Below are 27,001 nucleotides of genomic sequence, written 5' to 3' on the forward strand. Positions count from 1 at the left end.
TCTGGTGTATTACTGAAGCATCCTGCTTGTCTCCTATCTGGTGTATTACTGAAGCATCCTGCTTGTCTCCTATCTGGTGTGTTACTGAAGAATCCTGCTTGTCTCCTAGATGGTGTATTACTGAAGCATCCTGCTTGTCTCCTATAGGGTGTATTACTGAAGAATCCTGCTTGTCTCCTATCTGGTGTATTACTGAAGCATCCTGCTTGTCTCCTATAGGGTGTATTACTGAAGCATCCTGCTTGTCTCCTATCTGGTGTATTACTGAAGCGTCCTGCTTGTCTCCTATCTGGTGTATTACTGAAGCGTCCTGCTTGTCTCCTAGATGGTGTATTACTGAAGCATCCTGCTTGTCTCCTAGATGGTGTATTACTGAAGCATCCTGCTCGTCTCCTATCTGGTCTATTGTCGTGTATTTGTCATCATTAAAACTGAAGACCTATTTATCAAATAACTCTCTAATTATTATTATTATGCGATTAAACTGATTAATCATGTAACTGTAATTAACTAGGAAGTCGGGGCACCAAGGAAAATATTCAGATTACAAAGTTATGATTTTCCTAATATAACTTTCAGATATTTTAATATCTGATCAATTAGTCTTCGAATTAATGAATTATTATTTACCTCACGTTAGTCTCATTCCAAACGTCGTAAATTGTTGGTTATCTGCACAAACCCAGTCTTCACTATGGGTCATCCTTACATCAATTGTCTTAAAATCATTTATTTACTAACTAGGTAATTCACAGAAATGCATATCACAAACAAAGTAGATATAGTTACAAAGAAATTATAGAGGAATGTGCCCTAGTGGGCTAAACTGGTATGGCGGCTTCTTAGACAAAAGGGGGCGTGGGGGTCAGCTGAGAAGGCACTACAGAGTTGATAATTATAACAATTGAAATGTTAATCCTTTGCACATGAACGCTCACTCATTCGGGAATAATTGCAATCAATATATATATTTACGCTCAGTGTGTCGTCGGGATCTCTGTTGAAAAGTTTGTTTCTGTTGGAGAGTTTGTCCGCCCTCTCTCGCTCTCTGTCGTGGTTAGAATGGGTAGTTCAGAGTGACATTCATTCATGTCGTTATAGAATAGCTGTTTCGGCGGTTGTCGGTCTTCGCGTTCAATGATACCGAATTCCTAGCTGCAGACTAGTAATTCATATCAAAGACTTGTTCTTATTCTGTCGGTATCGATAGTCTAAGAGTTTAACCTCTTGAGCATCTGATCCGGTTAGCGGGATCAAAATCCAGCGAAAAATCATATCGCCAATTAGCATTAAAAAATTAGCATAATTTTTTACAAAAATAAAAAATATTTTTTTTTTTTTTTTATAGATACACCTCTCCTGAATCGACCCACGTCGTCCGATTTCAAAAAGGTTTTACAGGAAAAGCAAATCATTAGATTATATTAGATGAGTCCATCGTAAAAAGCAGCTTCATAGCCATTTTCCGACCAACCACTTCCATCACATATTATCAATAAACAGCTAAATGTAGCACTAACCTTTTACAAACTTCATCAGATGGCACCCCTAGGACATCATGTTATACAATGCATGCATTCTTTTGTTCAATAAAGGTCATATTTATATATAAAAACAGCATTTTACATCTCTGTCTGACGTTGACTACCTAATTTCCCCTCAAAAGCGTCCCGGTAAACAATGCTACGTTTCAATAAATTGCTATACTATAACGATTTTTTAAATGTATATTGTCAATCTAACATTTATAGATGAATATCTCTTGAGAACACCCGTCATACCAGATTTTAAATTAACTTTACTGGGTAATCACACTTTGCGATAAAAGGAGATGCGATACTCAGAAAATCAGCTAATATACAGTGCTCGGCGCCATCTTGGATGCAACAGTATGAACCATCTCATCTTCAATAATATTGTCAATAATCGCCTACCTTTAGTTGTCTTCATCAGAAAGCATCCCAGGTCCACAACAGATGTATTTTCGGTCAAAAAGTCCATACTTCACGTTCCATTAGCCTGATGTTGGTAGCGCGTCCTATGGCTCTCTCCAAACGCAGCTCTGCACTTCATACTGAAAGCAATCCTCGCGCATGTAGGTTCGTTCAAACATGTCAAACGTTGTATAAAATAAATGTTCAGGGCCACTAACACCAAGAGAGCCAATAAGATTCGAGGGGGATGATTTCATTGCCTTTAAAACCGTTTCCAAAGGTGGGGGCAGACATGGCCGCCGGCGTCATAATGGTGATGGCCCATCCCCTGTGACCAATTTCAAACTCCTGTCATTCACTGAGTTTTGACTCTATAAGGCTCAAACCACTGTGAAAGGACTGGCGACATCTAGTGGAAGCAATAGGAAGTGCCAAAATATTCCTAAACCCCTGTGTTTTTCAATGGGATAGGTTTAAACTCAATACAACACATCAGGTATCCACTTCCTGTCAGAAAATGTCTCAGGGTTTTGCCTGCCAAATGAGTTCTGTTATACTCACAGACACCATTCAAACAGTTTTAGAAACTTTAGAGTGTTTTCTATCCATATATAATAAGTATATGCATGCCCTATCTTCTGAGTTTGATTAGTAGGCCGTTGAAAATGGGAACGATTTTTTTTTCAAAATGCGCTGTGGCGCCCCCCTATCCTAGGGTATCCTCAAGAGGTTAACCTCTATGGGCTAGGTGGGACGCTAGCGTGCCACCCGTGGTGCACTCCATCAACAGCAGGTGCATTTCAAGAGCGGCAAATTTGAATCCAAATAAATGTCAAAATTCAAATTTTTCAAACATACAACTATTTTACACCCTTTGAAAGATAAACATCTCCTTAATCTAACCACGTTTTACGATTTCAAAAAGGTTTTACGGCGAAAGCATAAATTTAGAGTATGTTAGGACAGTACATTTACAAGAGTTGTGTGTAATGTTTTGTCAATTCAAAGACAGGGTCACCAAAACCATAAAACCAGCTAAAATGATGCACTAACCTTTTACAATCTCCATCAGATGACACTCCTAGGACATTATTTTAGACAATGCATGCATTTTTAGTTCTATCAAGTTCATATTTATATCCAAAAACAGCGTTTTACTATGGCATTGATGTTGAGGAAATCGTTTCCCTCCAATAACCGGCAGTCAAGTCAGCGTCACAAATTAAATAATTAAAATTAGAAAACATTGGTAAAATATTATATTGTCATTTAAAGAATTATAGATTTACATCTCTTGAACGCAATCAACTTGCCAGATTTAAAAATAACCTTACTGGGAAATCACACTTTGCAATAATCTGAGCACTGCGCCCAGAAAAATACGCGTTGCGATACAGACTAGACGTCATGTTGGGGAGATCTAAAATCGAAAATACTATGTAAATAATCCATTACCTTTGATTCTCTTCATCAGATGTCACTTCCAGGTATCACAGGTCCATAACGAATGTAGTTTTGTTCAAAAAAGCTCATCATTTATGTCCAAAAATCTCCGTCTTGTTAGCACATGATCTAAGCCAGCCGGACTTCTCGTCATGAACGAGGGGAAAAAATATATTTACGTTCGTTCAAACATGTCAAACGTTGTATAGCATAAATCATTAGGGCCTTTTTAACCAGAACATGAATAATATTCAAGGTGGACGAATGCATACTCTTTTATAACGTATTGGAACGAGGGTACCCAACATGAACTCGCGCGCCAGGTGTCTAATGGGACATCATCGTTCCATGGCTCTTGTTCGGTCAGATCTCCCTCCAGAAGACTCAAAACACTTTGTAAAGGCTGGTGACATCTAGTGGAAGCAATAGGAAGTGCCAAAATATTCCTCAGCCCCTGTGTTTTTCAATGGGATAGGTTTAAAGGCAATACAACACATCAGGTATCCACTTCCTGTCAGAAAATGTCTCAGGGTTTTGCCTGCCAAATGAGTTCTGTTATACTCACAGACACCATTCAAACAGTTTTGGAAAATTTAGGGTGTTTTCTATCCATATGTAATAAGTATATGCATATTCTAGTTACTGGGTAGGAGTGGTAACCAGATTAAATCGGGTATGTTTTTTTATCCAGCCGTGTCAATACTGCCCCCTAGCCCTAACAGGTTAACCACGTGGTATGGTTAAAAGTTCAGCGAGAGAAATGCGTGGTCTGCAACCTTTAGCCATCTCGTAATTGAGGTAAGCTTGGTCTCCTCTCAAACCTTGGCCCTCTCGTTATCGAGGTAAGCTGGTCTGGTGATAGAAAACCTAGGTGGGGGTTTTATTCGGAAGAGCAGAAAAGGGCCTGTCCCATGACGCCAGACTATAACTGTGCTCATGGGCGGTCCTCTGATTTAGATAAACTCCAAAGGGAATTGGAGTTTCCTTCATTAAACAGTCCAAAATCACATTATACAATTTCACAAACAGTTCCATCCCCACTCATTCATTTTATACAACAATTAGATGTACGCCTCATAGCTGAGGCTATTGTATAAACAGTGTTATGGTAATGTGGCCATATTGCCTCTCATGAGTTTCACAAAATTGTACCAAATGGACCAGTTCGTAGCTGGATTCTTCACCGATCTTTTATACCTTCTCCAGACATAAATGTCGTTCGGTTCTCCAGTTCTGTGAGGTGGAAGAAATTCCTTTGTTCTCTCTATGAAACTCACTCTCTCTCTATACTGTGGCCATGAGGAGATAATCTCCTCATAGGAATTTACGACCTCTCTTACAGAGCCTGGTGAAAGGGGTATAGAGAGGGAGAGGGGGATGGTGCATAGAAAAGGGCTGGTGCAGAGGGAGGGGGGGATAGTGCTCGCTGTACCCAAAGAGGGCAACGTCATGACAGTATTAATGAAGCATCCTGCTTGTTTCCTATCTGTTGTATTACTGAAGCATCCTGCTTGTCTCCTATCTGGTGTATTAATGAAGCATCCTGCTTGTTTCCTATCTGGTGTATTACTGAAGCATCCTGCTTGTCTCCTATAGGGTGTATTACTGAAGCATCCTGCTTGTCTCCTATCTGGTGTGTTACTGAAGTATCCTGCTTGTCTCCTATCTGGTGTATTACTGAAGCATCCTGCTTGTCTCCTATAGGGTGTATTACTGAAGCATCCTGCTTGTCTCCTATCTGGTGTATTACTGAAACATCCTGCTTGTCTCCTATAGGGTGTATTACTGAAGCATCCTGCTTGTCTCCTATAGGGTGTATTACTGAAGCATCCTGCTTGTCTCCTATCTGGTGTATTACTGAAGCATCCTGCTTGTCTCCTATCTGGTGTATTACTGAAGCATCCTGCTTGTCTCCTATCTGGTGTATTACTGAAGCATCCTGCTTGTCTCCTATCTGGTGTATTACTGAAGCATCCTGCTTGTCTCCTATCTGGTGTATTACTGAAACATCCTGCTTGTCTCCTATAGGGTGTATTACTGAAGCATCCTGCTTGTCTCCTATCTGGTGTGTTTGGGTGTTTACTCCGTGGTATATAGTCATGCATATTGGTAACCAATACTAGTTTATGATAATCCTAGTCATATTAGCAACCCATGCTAGTTGATGACAACCCTAGTCGTATTAGCATCCCATGCTAGTTGATGATAATCCTAGTCGTATTAGCAACCCATGCTAGTTGATGATAATCCTAGTCATATTAGCAACCCATGCTAGTTGATGATAATCCTAGTCATATTAGCAACCCTTGCTAGTTGATGATAATCCTAGTCATATTAGCAACCCTTGCTAGTTGATGATAATCCTAGTCATATTAGCAACCCATGCTAGTTGATGACAACCCTAGTCGTATTAGCATCCCATGCTAGTTGATGATAATCCTAGTCATATTAGCAACCCATGCTAGTTGATGATAATCCTAGTCATATTAGCAACCCTTGCTAGTTGATGATAATCCTAGTCATATTAGCAACCCTTGCTAGTTGATGATAATCCTAGTCATATTAGCAACCCATGCTAGTTGATGATAATCATAGTCATATTAGCAACCCATGCTAGTTGATGATAATCCTAGTCATATTAGCAACCCTTGCTAGTTGATGATAATCCTAGTCATATTAGCATCCCATGCTAGTTGATGATAATCCTAGTCATATTAGCAACCCTTGCTAGTTGATGATAATCCTAGTCATATTAGCATCCCATGCTAGTTGATGATAATCCTAGTCATATTAGCAATCTATGCTAGTTGTTGAATCTTTAGATCTCCACTCTCTGTCACTTTAAACCATTTTCATGTGCTGTGCACTTTTGACAACATTTTCTTCCTCTCTAATTACATTTTGGAACATCGGCGCATAGCCTACAGCCATGTGAGCATTATTGAGCTGATAATATAAAGAAATAAAACATTATCAATCATTTAAGCTAAACCGTCTGATCTGTTGCATCAGCCTCATTGCTTTGAAATATACATTGGTTGTATTTCGTATTGATTTATTTTCACCTTTATTTTGACAATATACAATATAAAACACACATTAAACACAGTATATAGAATATACATTTACATTTACATTTACATTTACGTCATTTAGCAGACGCTCTTATCCAGAGCGACTTACAAATTGGTGCATTGGGGGGAGGGTAGGGGGGAGGGTTAGAAGGATTACTTAATCCTATCCCAGGTATTCCTTAAAGAGGTGGGGTTTCAGGTGTCTCCGGAAGGTGGTGATTGACTCCGCTGTCCTGGCGTCGTGAGGGAGCTTGTTCCACCATTGGGGTGCCAGAGCAGCGAACAGTTTTGACTGGGCTGAGCGGGAACTGTGCTTCCGCAGAGGTAGGGAGGCGAGCAGGCCAGAGGTGGATGAACGCAGTGCCCTTCTTTGGGTGTAGGGACTGATCAGAGCCTGTATATACAGTTGAAGTCGGAAGTTTACATGCACCTTAGCCAAATACATTTAAACTGAGTTTTTCACAATTCCTGACATTCAATCCTAGTAAAGATTCCTTATCTTAGGTCAGTTAGGATCACCACTTTATTATAAGAATGTAAAATGTCAGAATAATAGTAGAGAGAATGATTTTATTTCAGCTTTTATTTCTTTCATCACATTCCCAGTTGGTCAGAAGTTTACATACACTCAATTAGTATTTGGTAGCATTGCCTTTAAATTGTTTAACTTGGGTCAAACGTTTCGGGTAGCCTTCCACAAGCTTCCAATGCATTTTCAGTTCAGCCCACAAATGTTCTATTGGATTGAGGTCAGGGCTTTGTGATGGCCACTCCAATACCTTGACTTTTTTGTCCTTAAGCCATTTTGCCACAACTTTGGAAGTATGCTTGGGGTCATTGTCCATTTGGAAGACCCATTTGCGACCAAGTTTTAACTTCCTGACTGATGTCTTGAGATGTTGCTTCAATATATCCACATAATGTTCCTTCCTCATGATGCCATCTATTTTGTGAAGTGCACCAGTCCCTCCTGCAGCAAAGCAACCCCACAACATGATGCTGCCACCCCCGTGCTTCACGGTTGGGATGGTGTTCTTTGCCTTGCAAGCCTCCCCCTTTTTCCTCCAAACATAACGATGGTAATTATGGCCAAACAGTTATATTTTTGTTTCATCAGACCAGAGGACATTTCTCCAAAAAGTATGATCTTTGTCCCCATGTGCAGTTGCAAACCTGTCACGATCGTCATAATATCATTTGGACCAAAGTGCAGCGTGTTATGGGTTCCACATGTTTATTGAATGAAACACACAAAAAACAATAAAGAACGAATGAAACGTGAAGCAAAATGAAGTGCTCACAGGCAACTACACATAAACAAGATCCCACAAAACACAGTGGGGAAATGGCTGCCTAAATATGATCCCCAATCAGAGACAACGATAAACAACTGCCTCTGATTGGGAACCATACCAGGCCAACATAGAAATAAACAACGTAGACACCCTAGTCACACCCCGACCTAACCAACATAGGGAATAAAAGGCTCTCTATGGTCAGGGCGTGACAGTACCCCCCCCAAAGGTGCGGACTCCGGCCGCAAAACCTGACTCTATAGGGGAGGGTCCAGGTGGGCATCTAGCGTCGGTGGTGGCTCTGGTGCGGGACTTTGCCCCCACCCAGACCACGGGTCCGGCCATGGAGCGGGTAGAAAGCCGTGCCCGGACTGGGCCTCGGCGCAGAGGAAGGCTCCGGCCTTGGAGCGGCCTTGGAGCAGTAGTCTGGCTTTTTTATTGCAGTTTTGGAGCAGTGACTTCTTCCTTGCTGAGTGTCCTTTCAGGATATGTCGATATAGGACTTGTTTTACTGTGGATATAGATACTTTTGTGCCTGTTTCCTCAAGCATCTTCACAATGTCCTTTGCCTGTTGTTCTGGGATTGATTTGCACTTTTCGCACCAAAGTACGTTCATCTCTAGGAGACAGAACACGTCTCCTTCCTGAGCGGTATGACGGCTGCGTGGTCCCATGATGTTTATACTTGCATACTATTGTTTGTACAGATGAAAGTGATACCTTCAGGCATTTGGAAATTGCTCCCAAGGATGAACCAGACATGTGGAGGTCTACAATTTTTCTTCAGATATCTTGCCTGATTTCTTTTGATTTTCCCATGATGTCAAGCAAAGAGGCACTGAGTTTGAAGGTAGGCCTTGAAATACATCCACAGGTACACCTCCGAGTGACTCAAATGATGTCAATTAGTCTATCAGAAGCTTCTAAAACCATAACATAATTTTCTGGAATTTTCCAAGCTGTTTAAAGGCACATTCAACTTGGTGTATGTAAACGTTTGACCCACTGGAATTGAGATACAGTGAATTATAAGTTAAATAATCTGTCTGTTAACAATTGTTGGAAAAATTACTTGTGTCATGCACAAAGTAGATGTCCTAACCGACTTGCCAAAACTATAGTTTGTTAACCTCTTACATCTAGACGTTCCGCTAGCGGAACACCTGCTCCAATATCCAATGATAGGCGTGGCGCGAATTACAAATTACTCAAAAATACAAAAACTTCAATTTTTCAAACATATGACTATTTCACAGCATTTTAAAGACAAGACTCTCCTTTATCTAACCACACTGTCCGATTTCAAAAAGGCTTTACAGCGAAAGCAAAACATTAGATTATGTCAGCAGAGTACCAAGCCAGAAATAATCAGACACCCATTTTTCAAGCTAGCATATAATGTCACAAAAAACAAAACCACAGCTAAATGCAGCACTAACCTTTGATGATCTTCATCAGATGACAACCCTAGGACAATATGTTATACAATGCATGCATGTTTTGTTCAATCAAGTTCATATTTATATCAAAAAACAGCTTTTAACATTAGCATGTGACGTTCAGAACTAGCATACCCCCCCGCAAACATCCGGTGAATTTACTAAATTACTCACGATAAACGTTCATAAAAAACATAGCAATTATTTTAAGAATTATAGATACAGAACTCCTCTATGCACTCGATATGTCCGATTTTAAAATAGCTTTTCGGTGAAAGCACATTTTGCAATATTCTCAGTAGATTGCCCAGCCATCACGGCTAGCCATTTAGACACCGACCAAGTTTAGCCCTGATCAAACTCCGATTTACTATTACAAAAGTTTCATTACCTTTGTTGTCTTCGTCAGAATGCACTCCCAGGACTGCTACTTCAATAACAAATGTTGGTTTGGTCCAAAATAATCCATCGTTATATCCGAATAGCGGCGTTTTGTTCGTGCGTTCCAGACACTATCCGAAATGGTAAAGAAGGGTCGTATTCCATTACCGTACTTTGAAGCATGTCAACCGCTGTTTAAAATCAATTTTTATGCCATTTTTCTCGTAGAAAAGCGATAATATTCCGACCAGGAATCTCCTTTTCGGCAAACAGAGGAAAAAATCACAAAGACGGGGGCGGCCAGGTCACGCGCCTAAGCTCACAGTCCCTTGATCGGCCACTTGAGAAAGGCGATAATGTGTTTCAGCCTGGGGCTGGGATGATGACATTCAGGTTTTTCCCGGGCTCTGAGCGCCTATGGACGACGTAGGAAGTGTCACGTTAGAGCAGAGATCCTTAGTAAAAGATAGAGATGGCAAAGAAGTTCCAGAAATGGTCAGACAGGCCACTTCCTGTAAAGGAATCTCAGGTTTTGACCTGCCATTTGAGTTCTGTTATACTCACAGACACCATTCAAACAGTTTTAGAAACTTTAGGGTGTTTTCTATCCATATATAATAAGTATATGCATATTCTAGTTACTGGGTAGGATTAGTAACCAGATTAAATCGGGTACGTTTTTTATCCAGCCGTGAAAATACTGCCCCCTAGCCATAAGAGGTTAACAAGAAATATGTGGACTGGTTGAAAAATTAGTTTAATGACTCCAACCTAAGTGTATGTAGACTTCGACTTCAACTGTACATACACATTAGAATACAAAAACACAGTCATGGTAAGCACAAATAAAAATTACAATTCACCAAGAAAAAAACAGTTTACATTCATCCACGAATAAATCCCCAATCAATACTTTAAATTGACCAAACGGCACCAGAACATCAATCAGTATTAATTTTGGATCTGTCGTCCCAGAGTCTGTTTTTAACTGTAGACATGTTTTCCATCGTCTCCAGGGACGACTGGTTACCCATAATGTCAAGCCCTGGATGGAATTATTTTATAGGCTACCAAGGGTGGCCAATCATCCTCCAGGAGAGCCTTAAAGGGGCGGTGTTGTATTTTGAGACAGGAGGTATGAAAGAAGCCAATAGGCAGAGTATAGACTACATTTCTGTCTGATTCTCTATGGTAAAAATATAGTAATGCATTTTATCGTGTAACGTGGTTCCTTGCATCATACAATTATGTAAAAAATAGTGTCACAAAAAAAAATACTGTCCTACTTGTCCAAAGGACAAGTAGCTAAAAAGTGAATATCAAAACCTTGTCCCAAACTGTATACAGGTTCATACATATGAATGTACATCATCTGGTGCTCGTGTTAGCATTCATCTCTTCATTGAAGGTTTAACATGTCATCTGTCAAAGGATGTGTGACAAGACGTCCTGAAGGGTACCCTATAGTGATGAAGGCTGCACCCTATTCCCTATTAAGTGCACTAAGTGACGTAAGGGCTCTGTTCAAACGTAGTGCACTACAGATAAGAGCTGGGCGATATCGACAAAAATCCATATTGCAATAAAATGGACTGAATTATAACAATAACAATAAATTGAATGATAAGTTAATAACTTATATGTGCAGCATAGTTATGTTTGATATTACCCATATCATTTCTACTACTCTGAATGTTGGAGCTATCAGTTGGACCCATTTTAACAATCACCCATATTAGCAAATGTATTTCATTTCAAACTGAACATTTCTCTAGTAAGACCCTGTAGGTTGTTTATGGTAAAATGAAGGATATCAGCAAATGTCCACGATAATTGGTCGGTTTGGTCGTTGGCAATCATTGTTGGTTTATAGTCCCAGCTCTACACAGATGCAGGAGCTTAATTTGACATGTTTCTCAAAGCAGGAAAATAATCCTGCAGCAACAGGAAATGTGAATTATTACATGGATTATAATGAATGGACTTTTTTTTGTAGAGGTTTGATACATTTTTAGCTAGGACAAATCAAGTCTAAAATGTTTAAGTGTAAATTACAAACTTTAGAAACCTTTTAGAACCTAGAATACACTCGAGTTTCTTGCAACAACAACAAGATGATCAAATTTAAGATCCAACACCTGTATGTAGGGAATAGGGTGCCATTTTGGACGCAGCTATAGTGATTATGGCAGAGATCGATAGTTGTATGAAGCACAGGAAGAGGCAGGCATCATCATCAAGTCTGCTTCACCTGAGGAGTGTAGTGAGGGGATGAATAGTGAAGTCGCTTTCTGTGATTTGTCACAGCGTGTGTCTCTGTGTGGGAGTAGTGAAGAGGATATCGTCTGTAAAATATTGATGAGTTTGAAATTGCAGTGAACTGGATTAGGGGCAATAATTAGATATGTGAGCTCCTACATGCAGCATGGCTCAACGACACACTGAGGCAGGAGAAATCATGCTGTGGGTTTATATACTGTCCTCTGTACATCCTGACTGGTTGTTGTGGTAGATACAGGCTGTAGACATCTCAGTGGTTGTCTGTAGACTACCCCTGTTTGTCCTTGGTGTGGTAGAGACAGGCTGTATGTAGACATCTCAGTGGTTGTCTGTAGACTACCCCTGTTTGTCCTTGGTGTGGTAGAGACAGGCTGTATGTAGACATCTCAGTGGTTGTCTGTAGACTACCCCTGTTTGTCCTTGGTGTGGTAGAGACAGGCTGTAGACATCTCAGTGGTTGTCTGTAGACTACCCCTGTTTGTCCTTGGTGTGGTAGAGACAGGCTGTATGTAGACATCTCAGTGGTTGTCTGTAGACTACCCCTGTTTGTCCTTGGTGTGGTAGAGACAGGCTGTATGTAGACATCTCAGTGGTTGTCTGTAGACTACCCCTGTTTGTCCTTGGTGTGGTAGAGACAGGCTGTAGACATCTCAGTGGTTGTCTGTAGACTACCCCTGTTTGTCCTTGGTGTGGTAGAGACAGGCTGTATGTAGACATCTCAGTGGTTGTCTGTAGACTACCCCTGTTTGTCCTTGGCAGACAGGCATCGGGCTGTTTATGACTGAAGGAGGCGTCTCAAACGGCACCCTATTCCCTATGTAGTGCACTGCTTCTGACCAGAGCCCTGTGGCTTTCCCTGTGAGTTTCCCTGTGGCTTTCCCTGTGAGTTTCCTTGTGAGTTTCCCTGTGAGTTTCCCTGTGGGTTTCTCTTGGGTATTGACAGCTCTGCTCTCTACTGAGGTTAGCTGGTGAATACAACAGCTGGCCAACATTCAACCAGGCAGTATTGACCTCCTCCACAGGGAACAACCAGGCAGTATTGACCTCCTCCACAGGGAACAACCAGGCAGTATTGACCTCCTCCACAGGGAACAACCAGGCAGTATTGACCTCCTCCACAGAGAACAACCAGGCAGTATTGACCTCCTCCACAGGGAACAACCAGGCAGTATTGACCTCCTCCACAGGGAACAACCAGGCAGTATTGATCTCCTCTACAGGGAACAACCAGGCAGTATTGATCTCCTCCACAGGGAACAACCAGGCAGTATTGACCTCCTCCACAGGGAACAACCAGGCAGTATTGACCTCCTCCACAGGGAACAACCAGGCAGTATTGACCTCCTCTACAGGGAACAACCAGGCAGTATTGACCTCCTCCACAGGGAACAACCAGGCAGTATTGACCTCCTCTACAGGGAACAACCAGGCAGTATTGACCTCCTCCACAGGGAACAACCAGGCAGTATTGACCTCCTCCACAGGGGACAACCAGGCAGTATTGACCTCCTCCACAGGGAACAACCAGGCAGTATTGACCTCCTCTACAGGGAACAACCAGGCAGTATTGACCTCCTCCACAGGGAACAACCAGGCAGTATTGACCTCCTCCACAGAGAACAACCAGGCAGTATTGATCTCCTCCACAGGGAACAACCAGGCAGTATTGACCTCCTCCACAGGGAACAACCAGGCAGTATTGACCTCCTCCACAGGGAACAACCAGGCAGTATTGACCTCCTCCACAGGGAAACAAAAGAACCACCTCGTTTCTCTCCTCTCTTATCCTGGATAAGATGGAAGAGGCATTTCTATTCAGGGAACATTCCCATGACATCATCACGTGTTCCATTGTTGAGGTATTTCTACTCAGGGAACATTCACATGACATCATCACGTGTTCCATTGTTGAGTCATTTCTATTTACGGAACATTCCCATGACATCATCACGTGTTCCATTGTTGAGTAAATTCTATTTACGGAACATTCCCATGACATCATAACGTGTTCCATTGTTGAGGTATTTCTACTCAGGGAACATTCCCATGACATCATCACGTGTTCCATTGTTGAGTCATTTCTACTCAGGGAACATTCCCAGGACATCGTCACGTGTTCCATTGTTAAAAGGAGAGTATATGTAAAATGTCATTATCATTAGTCCCTGTTATTCTGATATCTGTCGTGAAATGAAATGATTAAGCAACTGGTGACAGTAGACAACAGAACAACTGCTAGGATTTTAGTTATCGCTCTAAAGCAACACATTGTATTCTTTCAGATGAAAAATAGTATATAGTGTTTTTTTTATCCGTGGTTGATGGATGTCTGTTCTGTTTGAACAACAATAGGCCTTACAGCTGTTCATATTGTAATGTGCAGTAGCGGACGTTCAAATATTAAGGTAGAGGTGGTACGTCACATGCTTTGATCTGTGCTGTAAAAATATATAGCTACAGTGAGGGAAAAAAGTATTTGATCCCCTGCTGATTTTGTACGTTTGCCCAATGACAAAGAAATGATCAGTCTATAATTTTAATGGTAGGTTTATTTGAACAGTGAGAGACAGAATAACAACAAAAAATCCAGAAAAACGCATGTCAAAAATGTTATAAATTGATTTGCATTTTAATGAGGGAAATAAGTATTTGACCCCCTCTCAATCAGAAAGATTTCTGGCTCCCAGGTGTCTTTTATACAGGTAACGAGCTGAGATTAGGAGCACACTCTTAAAGGGAGTGCTCCTAATCTCAGTTTGTTACCTGTATAAAAGACACCTGTCCACAGAAGGAATCAATCAATCAGATTCCAAACTCTCCACCATGACCAAGACCAAGACCAAAGTGCTCTCCAAGGATGTCAGGGACAAGATTGTAGACCTACACAAGGCTGGAATGGGCTACAAGACCATCGCCAAGCAGCTTGGTGAGAAGGTGACAACAGTTGGTGCGATTATTCGCAAATGGAAGAAACACAAAAGAACTGTCAATCTCCCTTGGCCTGGGGCTCCATGCAAGATCTCACCTCGTGGAGTTCCAATGATCATGAGAACGGTGAGGAATCAGCCCAGAACTACACGGGAGGATCTTGTCAATGATCTCGTCAATGATCTCAAGGCAGCTGGGACCATAGTCACCAAGAAAACAATTGGTAACACACTACGCCGTGAAGGACTGAAATCCTGCAGCGCCCGCAAGGTCCCCCTGCTCAAGAAAGCACATATACATGCCCGTCTGAAGTTTGCCAATGAACATCTGAATGATTCAGAGGACAACTGGGTGAAAGTGTTGTGGTCAGATGAGACCAAAATGGAGCTCTTTGGCATCAACTCAACTCGCCGCGTTTGGAGGAAGAGGAATGCTGCCTATGACCCCAAGAACACCATCCCCACCGTCAAACATGGAGGTGGAAACATTATGCTTTGGGGGTGTTTTACTGCTAAGGGGACAGGACAACTTCACCGCATCAAAGGGACGATGGACGGGGCCATGTACCGTCAAATCTTGGGTGAGAACCTCCTTCCCTCAGCCAGGGCATTGAAAATGGGTCGTGGATGGGTATTCCAGCATGACAATGACCCAAAACACACAGCCAAGGCAACAAAGGAGTGGCTCAAGAAGAAGCACATTAAGGTCCTGGAGTGGCCTAGCCAGTCTCCAGACCTTAATCACATAGAAAATCTGTGGAGGGAGCTGAAGTTTCGAGTTGCCAAACGGCAGCCTCGAAACCTTAATGACTTGGAGAAGATCTGCAAAGATGAGTGGGACAAAATCCCTCCTGAGAGTGTGTGCAAACCTGGTGGCCAACTACAAGAAACTTCTGACCTCTGTGATTGCCAACAAGGGTTTTGCCATCAAGTACTAAGTCATGTTTTGCAGAGGGGTCAAATACTTATTTCCCTCATTAAAATGCAAATCAATTTATAACATTTTTGACATGCGTTTTTCAGGTTTTTTTGTTGTTATTCTGTCTCTCACTGTTCAAATAAACCTACCATTAAAATTATAGACTGATCATTTCTTTGTAAGTGGGAAAACATACAAAATCAGCAGGGGATCAAATACTTTTTTCCCTCACTGTATGTTCCTATATCCACACTAGCAAATCACTTAGAATGCCTGCCCAATACATTGCAATGTGGATATTGGAGAGCCTATGGCCTGGAATCGGTTGTGATCCTCTGAGGTTTATAATGAGCTCCTGGGACCAGCAGGAGATCTACAGTAATCGGTTGTGATCCTCTGAGGTTTATAATGAACTCCTGGGACCAGCAGGAGAGGTGTGCTCCTCTGAGGTTTATAATGAACTCCTGGGACCAGCAGGAGATCTACAGTAATCGGTTGTGATCCTCTGAGGTTTATAATGAACTCCTGGGACCAGCAGGAGATCTACAGTAATCGGTTGTGATCCTCTGAGGTTTATAATGAACTCCTGGGACCAGCAGGAGATCTACAGTAATCGGTTGTGGTCCTCTGAGGTTTATAATGAACTCCTGGGACCAGCAGGAGATCTACAGTAATCGGTGTGATGAGGTTTATAATGAGCTCTGGGACCAGCAGGAGATCTACAGTAATCGGTTGTGATCCTCTGAGGTTTATAATGAACTCCTGGGACCAGCAGGAGATCTACAGTAATCGGTTGTGATCCTCTGAGGTTTATAATGAACTCCTGGGACCAGCAGGAGATCTACAGTAATCGGTTGTGATCCTCTGAGGTTTATAATAAACTCCTGGGACCAGCAGGAGATCTACAGTAGTCAGAAGGGCTGGGGTGAACGGATCACAAATGATGGATGGATGAAACCCATGAATGGATGGATATGAGATGGTGGGATGCATGGATGAGTAACCCTCCATAAAACAAGGAGAACAACAGGTGGCTGGGGTGAATGGATGATGGACAGATAATGGATGGATGGATGAAGCCCCATGGATAGATGATGATGAGATGGAGGGATGCATGGATGAACCCTGGTCTCCATAGTGACGGAATAGGAGGTCACCTTGGGCTCCATGGTGATGGAATAGGAGGGAAAATATGCTGAATTGTTAGTGTTCCATTGTTGTGTAATGAAGCATCACCATAACAGAACGGTAGAGCAGCACAGGATGTCTGTTTGGACAGCTACACATGACTGACGAGTCCATTCTATCCAGTTTCCAGTCAGACATTTAGGATTTAGATCATGTCTAGTATATTCCCTCACTGTCTGGCTGGTGCTGTCCTTCATGTTAACCCTGCCTGGAGAGGCTTTTTGGTTTGACATGCATATCTTAGAGCGGCCCAACCTAGAAAACAACGTGTCCAGCCTCTTCTAGGGGCTCCCGAGTGGCCCTGCAACTCAGTGCTAGAGGCATCACTTGGTTTTTCATATCTCACTCTTCCTTACCTTGTGTGTGTGTGTGTGTGTGTGTGTGTGTGTGTGTGTGTGTGTGTGTGTGTGTGTGTGTGTGTGTGTGTGTGTGTGTGTGTGTGTGTGTGTGTGTGTGTGTGTGTGTGTGTGTCTCTTTGGTGTAATGTCTCTCCCTTCCTTACGTTGTCTCATGTCTCTGGGTGACTCTTCTCTCCCCCTGGTGTCTGGGTGACTCTTCTCTCCCCCTGGTGTCTGGGTGACTCTTCTCTCCCCCTGGTGTCTGGGTGACTCTTCTCTCCCCCTGGTGTCTGGGTGACCCTTCTCTCCCCCTGGTGTCTGGGTGACTTGTCTCTCTCTTCTCTCCCCCTGATGTCTGGGTGACTCTTCTCTCCCCCTGGTGTCTGGGTCACTTGCCTCTCTCTCTTCTCTCCCCCTGGTGTCTGGGTGACTTGTCTCTCTCTCTTCTCTCCCCCTGGTGTCTGGGTGACTCTTCTCTCCCCTGGTGTCTGGGTCACTTGCCTCTCTCTCTTCTCTCCCCCTGGTGTCTGGGTGACTTGTCTCTCTCTCTTCTCTCCCCTGGTGTCTGGGTGACTTGTCTCTCTCTCTTCTCTCCCCCTGGTGTCTGGGTGACCTCTTCTCTCCCCCTGGTGTCTGGGTGACTCTTCTCTCTCCCCTGGTGTCTGGGTGACTTCTCTCTTCTCTCCCCCTGGTGTCTGGGTGACTCTTCTCTCCCCCTGGTGTCTGGGTGACTCTTCTCTCCCCCCTGGTGTCTGGGTGACTTGTCTCTCTCTCTTCTCTCCCCTGGTGTCTGGGTGACTGTTCTCTCTCCCCTGGTGTCTGGGTGACTCTTCTCTCCCCCTGGTGTCTGGGTGACTCTTCTCTCCCCCTGGTGTCTGGGTGACTCTTCTCTCCCCCTGGTGTCTGGGTGACTTGTCTCTCTCTCTTCTCTCCCCTGGTGTCTGGGTGACTGTTCTCTCCCCTGGCGTCTGGGTGACTTGTCTCTCTCTCTCTTCTCTCCCCCTGGTGTCTGGGTGACTTGTCTCTCTCTCTTCTCTCCCCTGATGTCTGGGTGACTCTTCTCTCCCCCTGGTGTCTGGGTGACTTGTCTCTCTCTCTCTTCTCTCCCCTGGTGTCTGGGTGACTTGCTCTCTCTCTCTTCTCTCCCCCTGGTATCTGGGTGACTTGTCTCTCTCTCTTCTCTCCCCTGGTGTCTGGGTGACTTGTCTCTCTCTCTTCTCTCCCCCTGGTGTCTGGGTGACTTGTCTCTCTCTCTCTTCTCTCCCCCTGGTATCTGGGTCACTTGCCTCTCTCTCTTCTCTCCCCCTGGTGTCTGGGTGACTTGTCTCTCTCTCTTCTCTCCCCCTGGTGTCTGGGTGACTTGTCTCTCTCTTCTCTCCCCCTGATGTCTGGGTGACTCTTCTCTCCCCTGGTGTCTGGGTGACTTGTCTCTCTCTCTCTCTCCCCCTGGTATCTGGGTCACTTGCCTCTCTCTCTTCTCTCCCCTGGTGTCTGGGTGACTTGTCTCTCTCTCTTCTCTCCCCTGGTGTCTGGGTGACTTGTCTCTCTCTCTCTTCTCTCCCCCTGGTATCTGGGTCACTTGCCTCTCTCTCTTCTCTCCCCCTGGTGTCTGGGTGACTTGTCTCTCTCTTCTCTCCCCTGGTGTCTGGGTGACTTGTCTCTCTCTTCTCTCCCCTGGTGTCTGGGTGACTTGTCTCTCTCTTCTCTCCCCCTGGTGTCTGGGTGACTCTTCTCTCTCCCCTGGTGTCTGGGTGACTTGTCTCTCTCTCTTCTCTCCCCCTGGTGTCTGGGTGACTTGTTCTCTCTCTTCTCTCCCCTGATGTCTGGGTGACTTGTCTCTCTCTCTTCTTTCCCCTGATGTCTGGGTGACTTGTCTCTCTCTTCTCTCCCCCTGTGCAGTTCCCTGTGGAGGGCTGCTGACATCTCGTAAGGGAACCATCCTTTCTCCTGGTTACCCAGAGCCCTACGCCAACTATCTCAACTGTATCTGGAAGGTCTCTGTGCCAGAGGGAACAGGCATCCAAGTGAGAGATGCAGCACGAAACGTTATGAATATAATGTTGGAAAGTTTTGATAGTTAAAAGGGTTTAAGAATTAAACTTTCATGGAATTCTATCTTAGAATGGGAATTTGCTAAAATGTATCCCATTATTGATGAGGCAACTGTTTTATTCAACTTAGATTAAAAACAAAGTGTACTCTTAAATGTATTTCTTCGTTCTTTTCTTCAGATCCAGGTCATAACCTTTGCCACGGAACACAACTGGGACTCCTTGGACTTTTTCGACGGCGTCGATGGCAACGCTCCAAGGCTTGGCAGCTACTCAGGTGAAACAACCTCCAGAATTTGTCTTTTAAAGCTCCCATTTTGGAATTGATAATAATGTCTGATCGGAATACTCAGTAAAAGTACGTATGGATACGACGGGAGACAACATTTGACATGCTCTTTGAGAAAAGTTCTCAGAATCTCCAACGGCGCAGTTCAAGGAAATGAAGAAAAGACTGACTGACTCCCTCTGACTTGCCTAGTAAAATAAACGTTAAATAGAAAATAAAAATAAATAGTCTTTACCTGACGAAGAAGACCTGACTGGCTCTAGTCTTCACCTGATGAAGAATACCTGACTGACTCTAATCCACCTGATGAAGAAGACCTGACTGACTCTAATCCACCTGATGAAGAAGACCTGACGCACTCTAGTCTTCACCTGATGAAGAATACCTGACTGGCTGTAGTCTTCACATGATGAAGAAGACCTGAGTGGTGGAAACAGTGTCAAATAAATCTATCTAATAGGACTTAATAAATAAATATTCAGCACCTGCTCAGAGACAATTGATGTGTGTAGGACAGGGATCTCCAACCATGTACCTAGAGAGCTGACCTCCTGTAGGTTTTATCTCCAACCCTGTTCCTGGAGAGAGACCATCCTGTAGGTTTTAACTCCAACCCTGTTCCTGGAGAGATACCCTCCTGTAGGTTTTAACTCCAACCCTGTTCCTGGAGAGAGACCCTCCTGTAGGGTTTAACTCCAACCCTGGTGAGATCCCTGGTGTAGTGTATTTTATGATATTTTCCTATTGACTGTCTCCATGGGTATGTTCTACGTTCCAGTCACATACAGTATGTGTCCTTCTCTCCTGGAAACCCTTCCTACTGTAACTCCCACTTGACTGTCTCCGTGGGTATGTTCTGTAGGTACGACCATCCCCCAGCTCCTGAACAGCACCTCCAACAACATCTACCTGACCTTCCAGTCCGACATCAGTGTGTCTGCAGCAGGCTTCCACCTGGAGTATACAGGTATGAAGAGATACACCTAGCTATAGGCTGGTCCTAGATCAGTTGTAATCTGGAGTATACTGGAATGAAGAGACACAGCGAGCTATAGGCTGGTCCTAGATCAGGTGTAATCTGAGGTATACTGGTATGAAGAGACACAGCTAGCTATAGGCTGGTCCTAGATCAGGTGTAATCTGAAGTTTACTGGTATGAAGAGACACAGCTAGCTATAGGCTGGTCCTAGATCAGGTGTAATCTGTAGCTGTAATTGTTGCAAAAGGTGGCTCTACAAAGTATTGACTTTGGGCAGGGTGAATAGTTATGCACGCTCAAGTTTTCAGTTTTTTTGTCTTATTTCTTGTTTGTTTCACAATAAAAAATATTTTGCATCTTCAAAACGGTAGACATGTTGTGTAAATCAAATGATACGAACCCCCCCCCCCCAAAAAAAACAAATCAATTTTAATTCCAGGTTGTAAGGCAACAGAATTAGGAAAAATGCCAAGGGGGGTGAATACTTTCGCAAGCCACTGTATATATTTTCTTTAGACCAGAGGAAACAGCACTTCCAGCACCATCTGGTCTCCCATCCAGGGACCGACCAGAACCAATCCTGTTTAGCTTCAGATGCAAACTAGCAGTGGGATTCAGGGTGGTATGCTGCTGGCCTTATTCTTAAAAAACGTTAATGGGGTACAAAATTATTTCATGATGTGTCAATAGCACAGAGTTAATGAACAGACATGGAATAAGTACTTGCTTTTGTAGTGGAAGTAGTATTTTACAGTGTTATGGGTGGAATGCTGCTGGTTTTCATGCCATTATGGCAGGGTTTAACCAAGTCCTCTGATTATCGTTGTCATGTCATTATGGCAGGGTTTAACCAAGTCCTCTGTCTGATGATGTCATGCCATGATGACAGGGTTTATCCAAGTCCTCTGTCTGATGATGTCATGCCATGATGACAGGGTTTAACCAAGTCCTCTGTCTGACGATGTCATGCCATGATGACAGGGTTTAACCAAGTCCTCTGTCTAACGACGTCATGCCATGATGACAGGGTTTAACCAAGTCCTCTGTCTAACGACGTCATGCCATGATGACAGGGCTATTCAACTAGTGGACCTAGAGGGTCAAAGTACTGCTGGTTTTATTTTCTAGTGTTTTGGTCCTCCAGGACCTCCAGGACTGGTGTTGACAAGCCTAGCTGGATGTGCTTCAGCCATCTCATCTCACTAGTGCTGTCATGCCATCAGAGGAGTTGGCTAAAGGACACCCAGGGTTCCAGATGGGACCAGGCTAACTGAGCTCATCCACCGTCCCTGTCTGTCTGCCTGTCTGCCTGTCTGCCTGTCTGTCTGGATGCCTGGATGCCTGGATGCCTGTCTGCCTGTCTGTCTGTCTGCCTGGATGCCTGTCTGCCTGTCTGCCTGTCTGCCTGGATGCCTGTCGGCCTGTCTGTCTGCCTATCTGTCTGTCTGCCTGTCTGCCTGTCTGCCTGTCTGCCTGGATGCCTGTCTGTCTGCCTGTCTGCCTGTCTGCCTGGATGCCTGTCGGCCTGCCTGTCTGTCTGTCTGTCTGTCTGTCTGTCTGTCTGTCTGTCTGTCTGTCTGTCTGTCTGTCTGTCTGTCTGTCTGTCTGTCTGTCTGCCTATCCCTCTGAGTGGGGAACTGTAACCCTCTGACCACAGGTCTCTCACTAACACCAGCCACTCTCCTCAACATCTGTCTCACATCACCTTTAACCCTGTGTCCCACCTTCCCCCAAACTCAGAGATAAACATACTTTATATTCAGATGCTATCATCACCTGTCTCCCACAACATCTCACCACGGCCAACCTCTCACAGCCCCGATCGGTCCATCTCAGTCTCTCAGCACCTCTAACCCTGTATACCACTCTCCCACAGTCTACCACCTGTAGAGATCAACATGTATTACAACGCTCTCACTAAGTCTACTCCCCGCTCTCCTCAGCCTCTGGCCTGTCTGTCTCTCAGTGGGTTGTTCTATCCCTAAAGCTTCTTAACCGTAAAAATACATTTTACAGTATATTTCACGAATCACTCTCTTCACCCCTCTCCCACATCAATCTCTTCAGCCAATCAGTCTCCTCAGCCCTCTCCCACATCAATCTCTTCAGCCAATCAGTCTCCTCAGCCCTCTCCCACATCAATCTCTTCACTCTCTCACCCCCTCCTTACCACAGCATGTTACCACTCTCCCCCACATGCCCAACGCTCTCCACACCATGACTACCAGGAGTAGGAATATCCATATATAACAGCCTGCTGAGATGATTGACAGCATACTGTTCTGAACACCTTCTGAACTCTTTTGGTTTATTTCTGTTCACCACCTATAGTCTCTCACCACTCTGTTCACCACTCATAGTCTCTCACCACTCTGTTCACCACTCATAGTCTCTCACCACTCTGTTCACCACTCATAGTCTCTCACCACTCTGTTTACCACTCATAGTCTCTCACCACTCTGTTCACCACTCATAGTCTCTCACCACTCTGTTCACCACTCATAGTCTCTCACCACTCTGTTCACCACTCATAGTCTCTCACCACTCTGTTCACCACTCATAGTCTCTCACCACTCTGTTCACCACTCATAGTCTCTCACCACTCTGTTCACCACTCATAGTCTCTCACCACTCTGTTCACCACTCATAGTCTCTCACCACTCTGTTCACCACTCATAGTCTCTCACCACTCTGTTCACAACTCATAGTCTCTCACCACTCTGTTCACCACTCATAGTCTCTCACCACTCTGTTCACCACTCATAGTCTCTCACCACTCTGTTCACAACTCATAGTCTCTCACCACTCTGTTCACCACTCATAGTCTCTCACCACTCTGTTTACCACTCTGTTCACCACTCATAGTCTCTCACCACTCTGTTCACCACTCATAGTCTCTCACCACTCTGTTCACCACTCATAGTCTCTCACCACTCTGTTCACCACTCATAGTCTCTCACCACTCTGTTTACCACTCTGTTCACCACTCATAGTCTCTCACCACTCTGTTCACCACTCATAGTCTCTCACCACTCTGTTCACCACTCATAGTCTCTCACCACTCTGTTCACCACTCATAGTCTCTCACCACTCTGTTCACAACTCATAGTCTCTCACCACTCTGTTTACCACTCTGTTCACCACTCATAGTCTCTCACCACTCTGTTCACCACTCATAGTCTCTCACCACTCTGTTCACCACTCTGTTCACCACTCATAGTCTCTCACCACTCTGTTCACCACTCATAGTCTCTCACCACTCTGTTCACCACTCATAGTCTCTCACCACTCTGTTTACCACTCATAGTCTCTCACCACTCTGTTCACCACTCATAGTCTCTCACCACTCTGTTTACCACTCATAGTCTATCACCACTCTGTTCACCACTCATAGTCTCTCACCACTCTGTTTACCACTCATAGTCTCTCACCACTCTGTTCACCACTCTGTTCACCACTCATAGTCTCTCACCACTCTGTTCACCACTCATAGTCTCTCACCACTCTGTTCACCACTCATAGTCTCTCACCACTCTGTTTACCACTCATAGTCTCTCACCACTCTGTTCACCACTCATAGTCTCTCACCACTCTGTTTACCACTCATAGTCTCTCACCACTCTGTTCACCACTCATAGTCTCTCACCACTCTGTTTACCACTCTGTTTACCACTCATAGTCTCTCACCACTCTGTTTACCACTCATAGTCTCTCACCACTCTGTTTACCACTCTGTTCACCACTCATAGTCTCTCACCACTCTGTTTACCACTCTGTTTACCACTCATAGTCTCTCACCACTCTGTTTACCACTCATAGTCTCTCACCACTCTGTTTACCACTCTGTTTACCACTCACAGTCTCTCACCACTCTGTTTACCACCTATAGTCTCTCACCACTCTGTTCACCACTCATAGTCTCTCACCACTCTGTTCACCACTATGTTCACCACTCATAGTCTCTCACCACTCTGTTCACCACTCTGTTCACCACTCTGTTTACCACCTAAAGTCTCTCACCACTCTGTTCACCACTCATAGTCTCTCACCACTCTGTTCACCACTCTGTTTACCACCTAAAGTCTCTCACCACTCTGTTCACCACTCATAGTCTCTCACCACTCTGTTCACCACTCATAGTCTCTCACCACTCTGTTTACCACTCTGTTTACCACTCTGTTTACCACTCTGTTCACCACTCTGTTCACCACTCTGTTTACCACCTAAAGTCTCTCACCACTCTGTTTACCACCTTCAGTCTCTCACCTCTCTGTTCACCACTCACAGACTCCATCTCCACTCCTGTCACCCCTCTGCTCACCACTCTCTGACCACCCTCAGTATTCCTATAAGGAGTATTAACTACCTATCATCTCTCAGTATTCCTATAAGGAGTGTTAACTACCTATCATCTATCAGTATTCCTATAAGGAGTATTATAACTACCTATCATCTATCAGTATTCCTATAAGGAGTATTAACTACCTATCATCTATCAGTATTCCTATAAAGAGTATTATAACTACCTATCATCTATCAGTATTCCTCTAATGAGTATTATAACTACCTATCATCTCTCAGTATTCCTATAAGGAGTATTAACTACCTATCATCTATCAGTATTCCTATAAGGAGTATTATAACTACCTATCATCTCTCAGTATTCCTATAAGGAGTATTAACTACCTATCATCTATCAGTATTCCTATAAGGAGTATAATAACTACCTATCATCTCTCAGTATTCCTATAAGGAGTATTATAACTACCTATCATCTCTCAGTATTCCTATAAGGAGTATTATAACTACCTATCATCTCTCAGTATTCCTATAAGGAGTATTATAACTACCTATCATCTCTCAGTATTCCTATAAGGAGTATTATAACTACCTATCATCTCTCAGTATTCCTATAAGGAGTATTATAACTACCTATCATCTCTCAGTATTCCTATAAGGAGTATTATAACTACCAATCATCTCTCAGTATTCCTATAAGGAGTATTATAACTACCTATCATCTCTCAGTATTCCTATAAGGAGTATTATAACTACCTATCATCTCTCAGTATTCCTATAAGGAGTATTAACTACCTATCATCTATCAGTATTCCTATAAGGAGTATTATAACTACCTATCATCTATCAGTATTCCTATAAGGAGTATTATAACTACCTATCATCTATCAGTATTCCTATAAGGAGAATTATAACTACCTATCATCTCTCAGTATTCCTATAAGCAGTGTTAACTACCAATCATCTCTCAGTATTCCTATAAGGAGTATTATAACTACCTATCATCTCTCAGTATTCCTATAAGGAGTATTATAACTACCTATCATCTATCAGTATTCCTATAAGGAGTATTATAACTACCTATCATCTCTCAGTATTCCTATAAGGAGTATTAACTACCTATCATCTATCAGTATTCCTATAAGGAGTATTATAACTACCTATCATCTCTCAGTATTCCTATAAGGAGTATAATAACTACCAATCATCTCTCAGTATTCCTATAAGGAGTATTATAACTACCTATCATCTATCAGTATTCCTATAAGGAGTATTATAACTACCAGTTCCATACTGTACTCTACTGTTTTGAATGGTTGGTGTTTGTTTCTATGTTCCTGTACTGATCTTGATGTGCAGACAAGTGATTGCTATTCCCATGTGTGTGTTTTGACTCTGTCCTAAGCAATAGGTTTGGATTCATGCCCAGAACCTCAGCACCCCCTCAACGGTGTCAATGTGGGCCAGCGCTTTACTGTGGGGGACATGGTTTCCTTTCAGTGTGACCAAGGCTACTCTCTGAAGGTTAGCACAAATCACACACACACACACACACACACACACACACACACACACACACACACACACACACACACACACACACACACACACACACACAGACACACACACACACACACACACACACACACACACACACACACACACACACACACACACACACACACACACACACACACACACACACACACACTTGTTCTGTTACCTTCAGGTAGGTTTTGGTTTTGCTAGGCGGTTTAGGGTTGGCCAATGGTGGATGTACGTAAGCATCTGCCCTTTGCTGCAGAATCTTGCCGGTTTGAATCCAGCGATAGAAACTTGCCTAACTTAACTTAACTTAACTTAGCCTAACTTAACTTAACTTAACTTAACTTGCCTAACTTAACTTAACTTTAAAACACTTTGAAATTTGACATTTTGGAAAAACATAGATGGAGGTCTAACTCTGACGTGAGAGCTTGTTGGGACCCTATTTCCTACGTAGTGCACTATTTTGAGCAGGGCCCACAGGACTCTAGTTCACTATAGAGGGAATAGGGTTCCATTTGGGACACAGGCCATGTCTGATGTAGAGCTGCCAGGTTAGATATGCAGACCCAGGGAATACCCTGAAGGTTGAAGTGAAACACACACACACACACACCGAG

At 43.5% G+C, this 27,001-nt stretch overlaps 1 protein-coding gene across 1 annotated transcript in view; it reads left to right on the forward strand.

The window, feature by feature from the left end:
• LOC123734149 (CUB and sushi domain-containing protein 3) overlaps positions 1–26,360 on the forward strand; it is a gene marked incomplete at its 3' end in the record, with an annotated part of 28,714 nt that extends 2,354 nt beyond the window's left edge. Inside the window, exons 3-6 of the mRNA XM_045712900.1 lie at positions 19,118–19,242; positions 19,450–19,546; positions 20,421–20,525; positions 26,242–26,360. Coding sequence (XP_045568856.1) covers positions 19,118–19,242; positions 19,450–19,546; positions 20,421–20,525; positions 26,242–26,360 — 446 coding nt within the window. The remainder of the gene's footprint in view (positions 1–19,117; positions 19,243–19,449; positions 19,547–20,420; positions 20,526–26,241) is intronic.
• Between the last annotated feature and the right edge of the window lie 641 nt (positions 26,361–27,001).

This window comes from Salmo salar, unplaced genomic scaffold (genome assembly GCF_905237065.1).
Source record: "Salmo salar unplaced genomic scaffold, Ssal_v3.1, whole genome shotgun sequence".
Classification (NCBI taxonomy): domain Eukaryota; kingdom Metazoa; phylum Chordata; class Actinopteri; order Salmoniformes; family Salmonidae; genus Salmo; species Salmo salar.